Below are 9,513 nucleotides of genomic sequence, written 5' to 3'. Positions count from 1 at the left end.
TTTGTTAAAAAGCATATAAAAAAACATGGGCTGATAAATATACTTTTGAAGTTAATTGATTGCCTTTCATCTTTACAGTAAGTTATTTATTTATTTTATTTTACTGAACTGAAATTTAATTTGTACTATACCAAAAAAATGAAAAAAGAAATATATATTCGTAAGAAATATAAATTAAATTCTTGTGACTAAACTCTTTTGTTAGAATGAAATAATTATGTGATCANTGCCTTTCATCTTTACAGTAAGTTATTTATTTATTTTATTTTATTGAACTGAAATTTAATTTGTACTATACCAAAAAAATGAAAAAAAGAAATATATATTTGTAAGAAATATAAATTAAATTCTTGTGACTAAACTCTTTTGTTAGAATGAAATAATTATGTGATCAATTAAATAAATTCGAATTTACTGATCAATATTGTTCTTTTAATTAAAATTTGTATCAATGTTTTATTTAAAAATGTATTATTTAATTGATTAAAATATAATAATACTCTAAAATATAATAAATTCGAATTTAAGTTCTTATTATGGGAACGTAAATGATTGAATTTGTACGTAAAATTCGTATTTAACTAAAAGATTATTATTATTATTATTATTATTATTATTATTTTGTTGAAAAGGATATTAAAAGGGTTTCCTTTATTATTAAGTTTTTCTTAAATAAAATAATAAATAGTCTGTTTGCCCGTTATGTAAGGGAGATCCACGTGGCCGTCTCCAATAGGTCGATTACGCGATTTTAGAGGAATATATAAACGGCGGGAAACAGGAAACCCCACCAAAACCAGAAGCGCAGATCTCATCGACTTTTAGCGATAGCCGCCTCCGCTTCCGTTACTTTTCCTCATCACCGTCTTCTCTTGTTATCGTCCGCAACCATGCCTCGTCGGAGCTCTGGAGGTCAGTATTCCGCCGCTTTCTCCTTCATCTCTTCTTATGCCACTTATCATTTCTGCGTTCAGATGATTTTACCCTCCCAGATTTCTTTTTCCTTTTTTCTTTACCTCCTTTTGTGTATAACAGTTGGTTGGATTTTTGGTCAATAGAAATTTTCGTTGATGTATCTGATTTGAAAACACGACTGTCAACAATTTTATTTTATTTTTGTTTTGTGTGGCAAAACTAGGGTTTGGAGGATTCGTATTCTTTATGTTTTGAAAATTCATAGGATAGCGATGAATATTTGAGCTGTGTTATTTGTTAGAGCTTACTGATGCATTACTTGTTATTACAGGACGATCTGCTTCCCGTCCTGCCCCGCGCGCTCCAGTTCGCAATCCTCCGCCGCCAGGTAGAATGCCACGAATTTCATATGATTTTATTCTCATAAGAAATGTTCTATTTTTAAGAACTTTTTTGGGGGAGAAATGTTGAGTTTGTCTGGTAGCCGTTGTGAGGTTCTGTGTTTTAGAAGGTTTATGTTCATCTTCTGTATGCCTGTGGTGGATTGGGTTCTTGGCCGGGCTTTTGTATACCTGTGTTACCGTGTTTGGATTTTGAGTCTTCAGTTTGGGAAGTTAATAACTTGAAACTGGTCTGGAAATTAATTCTTAAACAAAGAGCTCGAGAAAAGGTCAATAAGTTGAACCTACCATAGTGAAATTTTATAGCTTGAAAACTCTGGAGTTGGTGGGGTGCGGTAATCCAATGAGGGGAACCCTCTACATTTGAGCTATATGAAAAACTATAGCTGCACTTGGGTTCGCCTTCCACGCTCGGTTAATTGATCAGTTCCCTTTTTGGGAGGCTTAAGTATTTGAACTATGTTACTGCAGATATTCGTAAGTAGATTGCTAATAATCAATGATATGGATTCATGGTCAGTGGCAGTTGTATAGCTGGAGTCTTTGAATGTTGTATTACTCTCAATATGAGTGCAAATAAATATGCTGTTCTTTTGCATATTAAGCGGAATGTTTCCTTATGTTTTTGACAATTTATTGGTAACAATATTGTTTTTTGGTGCTAAAATTGACTTGACTTCTGCAGCTCATTCGGCTCCTTCACCCGCACCTGTACAAGGTGGTGGAGGTGGGTCTATGCTGGGAGAACTTGGTGCCACCATTGCTCAAGGTGAGTTTAGAAGCACTTGCACTTTTCCTTGGAGAAATTATTTTAATGCTATCATTACCATTGCTTAAGGTGAGTATATAATGCTATCAGGTTTGGCCTTCGGTACTGGAAGTGCGGTCGCTCACAGGGCTGTCGATGCCGTAATGGGTCCTCGAGTCATCCAACATGAGACTGTTGATNGTATATAATGCTATCAGGTTTGGCCTTCGGTACTGGAAGTGCGGTCGCTCACAGGGCTGTCGATGCCGTAATGGGTCCTCGAGTTATCCAACATGAGACTGTTGATTCATCATCTTCTCCAACACCTATAGCAAACAATCCGGGAGGTTCTGAAACTTGTACCGTTCAATCAAAGGCCTTTGAAGATGTAGGTTCCTTGTTCTATCTATTGTAGTTTATAATGACTTTCTTTTTGAAATGCTTTGATGAGAAAGCCATTTTGATGATACTCAAGCANTGACTTTCTTTTTGAAATGCTTTGATGAGAAAGCCATTTTGATACTCAAGCCACTTCCATTTTCTTTTGTTTTTCGTTTGCAGTGTCTGAACCACTATGGAAACGACATTGGGAAGTGCCAATTCTACTTGGATATGTTGAAGGAATGTCGCAGGGGCTCAGGTTCTGTTTTGGGTGCTTAAAAGAATTGATTTTTGGAACAACTATTATTATTTTCTCACTCTGTTCCATTCGGATGACCGTAGCGAGCGGTGTCATGATCATGTTGTGTTCTTGTGAAAGTGTCTTCATTTTACGATCACTTCTATTAACTTCAATAAAAAGTGCTTTATGATGAAACACTTCACCATTTGGTCTCAATTGTTTGGTTTTGTGTTTTGAGCGTTTCCTTGTGGTATTAGAACTGCTGTTTGGTTCATTTACTTGATGAATATCTTAAGAATTAGCAAATTATGAAATGAAAACAATGGTATAGGAATTAGTTGAAGAATGTGAATGTTCGATAGTGTATGTATGGAGAGAGTTCAATGAATGTTTGTCGAAAGGAAGTTGGATATATGCGTAGACTGTTAGAATGGTAATCGGAGGTAATTGGATGTTGCAAATGTATCGTGAGAAACTGAAATGCTTCGCAAAGTCATAAGACTATGTGTGGGGGCTGAAGTTGGTGACCTGATGACAGGGGAGCTGACGACGAAAGCCCGATGAACATTGGCGGTAACTATAACAGTCCTAAGGTAGTGAAATTATTTGTCGAGTAAGTTTCGACCTGCACGAAAGGTGTAACGATCTGGGTATTGTCTCGAAGAGGGGCTCGGTGAAATCTACATGTCTGGGACGGTCAAGTATTTTATATATTTGAACAAGTTCTTGTAAGTTCGTCAATGTTCGTTTTATTCACTATTATAATAGAAAAAGTTGTCAAAGTGAACATAATTTATAATTTATCCATGATTGCCTTGTTTCAAATAGGATAACTGTATGATTTCACAATATGAATACCGCTCATGTATTAAATGGGACGGTCAAGTATTAAAAATATAATTCTAAGNGTCTCAATTGTTTGGTTTTGTGTTTTGAGCGTTTCCTTGTGGTCTGTTTGGTTCATTTACTTGATGAATATCTTAAGAATTAGCAAATTATGAATTGAAAACAATGGTATAGGAATTAGTTGAAGAATGTGAATGTACGATCAAAGTGTTCGATAGTGTATGTATGGAGAGAGTTCAATGAATGTTTGTCGAAAGGAAGTTGGATATATGCGTAGACCGTTAGAATGGTAATCGGAGGTAATTGGATGTTGCAAATGTATCGTGAGAAACTGAAATGTTTCGCAAAGTTATAAGACTATGCGTGGGGACAGAAGTTGGTGACCTGATGACAGGGGAGCTGACACTAAAGACCAGTGAACAGCGGCTGTAACTATAACAGTCCTGAGGTAGCAAAATTCTTTGTCGGGTAAGTTTCGACCCGCACGAAAGGTGTAACAATCTGGGTATTGTCTCGAAGAGGGGCTCGGTGAAATCTACATGTCTGGGACGGTCAAGTATTTTATATATTTGAACAAGTTCTTGTAAGTTCGTCGTTTTATTCACTATTATAATAGAAAAGGTTGTCAAAATGAACGTAATTTATAATTTATCCATGATTGCCTTGTTTCAAATAGGATAACTGTATGATTTCACAATTTGAATACCGCTCATGTATTAAATGGGACGGTCAAGTATTAAAAATATAATTCTAAGCTTTAATAGACTCCAAATTAAAATATAATCGTATTTTAGTCAAAATATTAATAGTCTACAATTATTTAAAATTTAATAATAAAAATAACAATACTTAATTCACAAAAATCCTTAAGATATATATATATATATATATTTTTTTTTTCTTCTAAGAAGAAATTAGTCGCATTANTATATATATATATATATATATATATATGTATATATTTTTTCTTCTAAGAAGAAATTAGTCGCATTGGAGTTTAATAAGCCATTGTTTTTCCCTCTCTTTCCTTGTAAAGAGATGCCTCTATTAGACATCTGATGTAAGGATTGACGGAGCGACTTTCGCTGAGTTCACAACAACTCTCATCCATGGGATTGCCGTTTACGTCGTCGCTCAATGCAATTTCTTTCCACCTCCCGATGTCTCGCCCTTTCGCGCTTCCCGTCGATGCACCGAGTTTCCGTTCCGGTTTCTTACCGCATTCGCCGATGGGAAAATGGAGTCGTTTCCCGAAATCATCGATATCGTCTTCACTGAGGAATTTTGGAATCAGGAGAAGAAATAGTAGAGATCGATTCAGCTCCTCGAAGAATCTGAATTTCATTCCTCATGCCTTCAATGGCGACTCAGATTCTCCCGCTAAAACGAAGATTATAGTAGTAACCTCTGTACTTACCGTATTACTTGCTACCGCGAACCGTGTGCTGCACAAGCTTGCTCTCGTTCCATTGAAGGAATATCCATTCTTCTTAGCTCAATTTACTACGTTTGGGTAAGTCGTTCATGCTCTGCCTCGATATTTCTTTTGTTACTGCTTTTAAGTTGTGTGTTTATGCATCTTACTGAAACAACTCTTGGAATTTTGTCCTGTAATTCGTGGAAGCAGATATGTTATAGTATATTTTAGTCTATTATATCTGCGGCGTCGGGCAAACATTGTGACTGATGAAATGATATCGCTTCCGAAATCGCGATTCATGGTCGTAGGTTTTCTTGAAGCGCTTGGAATTGCAGCAGGGATGGCTTCTGCAGGTATCAAGATTATACATTACTTTAGATTTGGCGGATGAGTAAAGATTTCCATTTTAGGCAGCTGTTTGATACATTTTCATGTCTTTGCCCGTCCTTATGTATGATGATTTGTAAATGTTTGAGGGATGTCCCCTGCTTTTCTAATTCCTCAAACAGAGTAGGATAGAAACACTGATTTCTTGTGATATGATGAGAAAAATTTAACGATTAATCTGGTTTGAAGTAGAAAAAAAATTGCACCACTTCAAGCTTTGAATTTGCGTTTGGAAGTCATACTAAATGCTATGCTATGCATCATTTACAGCTTCGCTTCCCGGCCCAGCAATACCTATACTTAGTCAGGTATCTCCTTTTATCGTTCTTTCTCCAATGTTCTTAACTAGACAAAAATAAAAACCCATTTCAGTTGAAAATAAATGTTGTATTTGANGTATCTCCTTTTATCGTTCTTTCTCCAATGTTCTTAACTAGACCAAAATAAAAAACCCATTTCAGTTGAAAATAAATGTTGTATTTGGTCTATCAGTGTTTTTATAGTACTTCATGAATGTGCTCAAGTTACTAACTTGAACTTGATGACTATAATTACAACCCTCCTATCAAGTTTAGGAATCTCATCTCCCTTGGTGCTCTCGTTTTGTCAAGCTTCTTTCAATGTTTCCTTACATTTAAATTTGGGCACATTTTAGTTCAACTACATTGATCAATATGGTCTTAATCACCTTCTCTCGCAAAGTTGTGATATTTAATTCTAAGATCCCTCTCTTACTAACACACGTGAACAAACACACTGAAGAGTATACGGGCAGAACTGATATGTTCATAGTTTTTTTCTTCACATCTCATATTGGCACCTTCTTCTAATAATATAATTCTTTTGCAGACTTTTTTAGTGTGGCAGCTCGTCTTTTCTGTCCTTTTACTTGGTAGAAGGTACTCGTTGAACCAAATTGCTGGTTGTGTTATTATAACAGCTGGTGTAGCGGTAGCTGTTGGAAGGTATTGTCTCTTTATTCAAAATGTATATTTTGGCGTTTGATATTATGCTTCTAACTGGCTAGAGTGACTGCCAAATTCTCAACATCAGAAATTGAACCCTTTATTCACTATAAGTAATTTCACATACTTTTCCATGTTGAACTCTAACAGTTCCATAATTGCTCCCATTATCTGTTCCAACAGGAACATTTTTTTTTTTTGTAGTTTCTGGGGCGTTTTGTACTTTTGTTACTGTCCATGAAATATTTGCTTCTCACACACACACACACACACATCATTATATAAAATACCTGCACTTAAGAATATTGTTCTTTAATTTATAAACCTACGTAGCAAAATGTAATTTCTCTCGTTAAGAAATTTTTTTCAGACATGGAACTTAGGCTCTCAACAGTGATATGTGCCTTTCATTATTTCAGTGGGTCTAATGCAGGCCAAATGCTGTCTGGAGTTCCACCTCTATGGCCAGCATTAATGGTAGCTTCTAGCGCTTTTCAAGCTGGTGCATCAATTATGAAGGTTGCGATGGTCATTTAACGTTGAATGTGCACTTGGAATATCTATTGGAATGGACACTGACTTTGTATTTATGAACAGGAATTTATCTTCATTGATGCTGCAACCCGTCTTGGAGTATGAAACTTTCTTCTATAATTTCCAAATTTGTAGCTATTTGAGCATTTCATTTCTTAGGCTGTATGCTAGAGGTGATTAATATTTGCACTTGTTTTCCCGAATAATTTAATTTGTTTGGCTTGTAGGGGAAGTCACTAGACATTTTTGTGGTCAATTCATTTGGATCTGGATTTCAGGTTAGAATTTCAGTCATCTTGAATTTCTGAAGTTTACTTGTCTGGCTGGGCAACAGTCTTGTATTATATTCAAGTACTATTTGCAAAGATCACACAATAATTATGTTCTCTATTTTTCTAAATCACGTTCAAGAGAAATGCTTGGGTTTATGGATAAACTCATTTCTTGAAATCTCATATTCTGGTCTATTTATTGTTGAGTTTCAACAGTTGACATTCACGCACAGGCACTTTTTGTACTTCTCTTTCTACCATTGCTTTCCAACATGAAAGGCATATCTGTAGCCAAACTTCCCTCATATCTGATGCATGGTGCTGGTTGTTTTCTAAATGTTGGTGCTAAAAGACCAGGCAAGCTCTTACAACCTTAATGATCTTACACACTTTGCTATTATCATCTTACATTGTTATGGATACTAATTATGATTTGGTTTTTATTCATCATAGATATGATGTGTTAATGTATAACCAGAGCGTTTATTATGTGTCCAAAATGAAGAGTTGCATTATATTTCTTTACCTCTGATTATTAGAGCGCCCAGTAAGTTGGTAACTCAACCTTAACTATAACTCTATTCAAGATGAATCTAAACTCAAATAGACCGCTTTTTGTCAGACAAGGAAATGAATTGTCAAGGAATTGAAGGAATTGTGATATTGTTTCTACTTAAGAAAGAAAGAGCTACTGAACCTAAACCTCGGCTTCTTTCNATTATGATTTGGTTTTTATTCATCATAGATATGATGTGTTAATTGTATAACCAGAGCGTTTATTATGCGTCCAAAATGAAGAGTTGCATTATATTTCTTTACCTCTGATTATTAGAGCGCCCTGTAAGTTGGTAACTCAACCTTAACTATAACTCTATTCAAAATGAATCTAAACTCAAATAGACCGCCTTTTGTCAGACAAAGGAAATGAATTGAAGGAATTGAAGGAATTGAAGGAATTGTGATATTGTTTCTACTTAACAAAGAGCTATTGAACCTAAACCTCGGTTTCTTTCTTTTTTGCTTTCAAGACTCAACAAATGAAAGAAAGAGAAGCTCATTCACCTGATTTCATTTGATTCTTCTTTTCTTCTATTCCCTTCCTTGATTTCACTTAAGATTGAAGAAGAAAGATTCATTGTCAAGCCTCTCAGGAGGGAGAAAGCGGTATTCTAACATTTTTTACGAACTTTCACTCTTAAGAAGATCTTTCTCGAAAAAGCTCTCATAGCCGAATATGAAATACATAACTATCCACATCATTTTCTTAAGATTTCATGTGTGTTATCTTGAGATAAGCGTATCCAACTCTGAGAAAGGATCGTAAGCGTAAATCAATGTGCTAGTGACTCCCGTTGGCTTGAATGGATTCCTTGGAATGATGAATTAGCTTCTTCGACTCATAATAAGATTTGGGCTTTGCATTTGAATAGAAAAACGCCTAGCCAAAACTAATGGTATATGCACTATTGTATGCAGGTTGTGGAGGAGCTCCATTGCTCCCACTGCTTTACGTGATTACAAATTTGTCTTTCAACATAACTTTGCTCAGCTTAGTCAAGAAATCCTCCGCGGTCATTTCTTCTCTCGTTGTGATGCTTTCAGGTACTTTTTTTTCTCTGTTGAGTATATTAGACAGTGTTATATCATGTGCATTAGCTAAAGGTTGGTCTTGTTGGCATTGCAGTGCCTGTTTCAATTTATATTCTATCACTTCCATTGCCATATCTACCTCAAGGCGCAACCTTAAGCCCCCTCTTTCTCACCGGGAGTTTGATGCTCGTGTTGGGTCTTGCTCTTTACTACAGTCCACAGCGTACGAAGTAAGCGGAGATTGGTTGTTGTTACTACTACTCGACTCGGCTTGTAGAATCGTCACGGTGGCTTGACTCGTTCACATCTTCTGAATTAGAAATTGTAAAAATCAGTGAAGGAAATGTAGTCTATGAACCACCATTGAGTTTGAGGCCAATTTGTTGCCAGTTCTTGGAGTTATATAGAAATTTTGTATCACAACTTTCAAGTTGCTATTTGGAGTTCAATGCATTCCTCTGAGTTCTAGCTATTATATAGAAATTTTGTATCACAACTTTCAAGTTGCTATTTGGAGTTCAATGCATTCCTCTGAGTTCTAGCTATTATATAGAAATTTTGTATCACAACTTTCAAGTTGCTATTTGGAGTTCAATGCATTCCTCTGAGTTCTAGCTATTATATAGAAATTTTGTATCACAACTTTCAAGTTGCTATTTGGAGTTCAATGCATTCCTCTGAGTTCTAGCTATTATATAGAAATTTTGTATCACAACTTTCAAGTTGCTATTTGGAGTTCAATGCATTCCTCTGAGTTCTAGCTATTATATAGAAATTTTGTATCACAACTTTCAAGTTGCTATTTGGAGTTCA

The 9,513-nt window shown here is 35.6% G+C and overlaps 2 protein-coding genes across 3 annotated transcripts; both read left to right on the top strand.

Annotated features, from left to right (window-relative positions):
• Positions 1-781: 781 nt before the first annotated feature.
• On the top strand, positions 782-2,902 carry LOC111798219 (uncharacterized protein C6C3.02c-like). 2 transcript variants are annotated; one of them, XM_023681233.1, is made up of 6 exons: positions 782-912; positions 1,247-1,303; positions 2,002-2,085; positions 2,176-2,250; positions 2,358-2,452; positions 2,626-2,902. In XM_023681233.1, the coding sequence occupies exons 1-6, from the start codon at positions 891-893 to the stop codon at positions 2,722-2,724; spliced, it is 432 nt and encodes a 143-aa protein (XP_023537001.1). In that variant the 5' UTR covers positions 782-890; the 3' UTR covers positions 2,725-2,902. The 2 variants fall into 2 exon arrangements, with proteins under 2 accessions (XP_023537001.1, XP_023537002.1); XM_023681234.1 differs by lacking the exon at positions 2,176-2,250 and having other exon boundaries at positions 2,283-2,452.
• Positions 2,903-4,524: 1,622 nt separating this feature from the next.
• LOC111798218 (protein CLT2, chloroplastic-like) lies at positions 4,525-8,934 on the top strand. Its single transcript, XM_023681232.1, has 10 exons — positions 4,525-5,045; positions 5,160-5,305; positions 5,610-5,647; positions 6,189-6,304; positions 6,724-6,823; positions 6,902-6,937; positions 7,066-7,116; positions 7,344-7,467; positions 8,587-8,712; positions 8,795-8,934. The coding sequence occupies exons 1-10, from the start codon at positions 4,642-4,644 to the stop codon at positions 8,932-8,934; spliced, it is 1,281 nt and encodes a 426-aa protein (XP_023537000.1). The 5' UTR covers positions 4,525-4,641.
• Positions 8,935-9,513: the final 579 nt, after the last annotated feature.

The sequence above is a fragment of the Cucurbita pepo genome, chromosome LG07 (assembly GCF_002806865.2).
Source record: "Cucurbita pepo subsp. pepo cultivar mu-cu-16 chromosome LG07, ASM280686v2, whole genome shotgun sequence".
NCBI classification, from domain to species: domain Eukaryota; kingdom Viridiplantae; phylum Streptophyta; class Magnoliopsida; order Cucurbitales; family Cucurbitaceae; genus Cucurbita; species Cucurbita pepo.
This window is presented reverse-complemented; position numbering and strand designations above follow the sequence as displayed.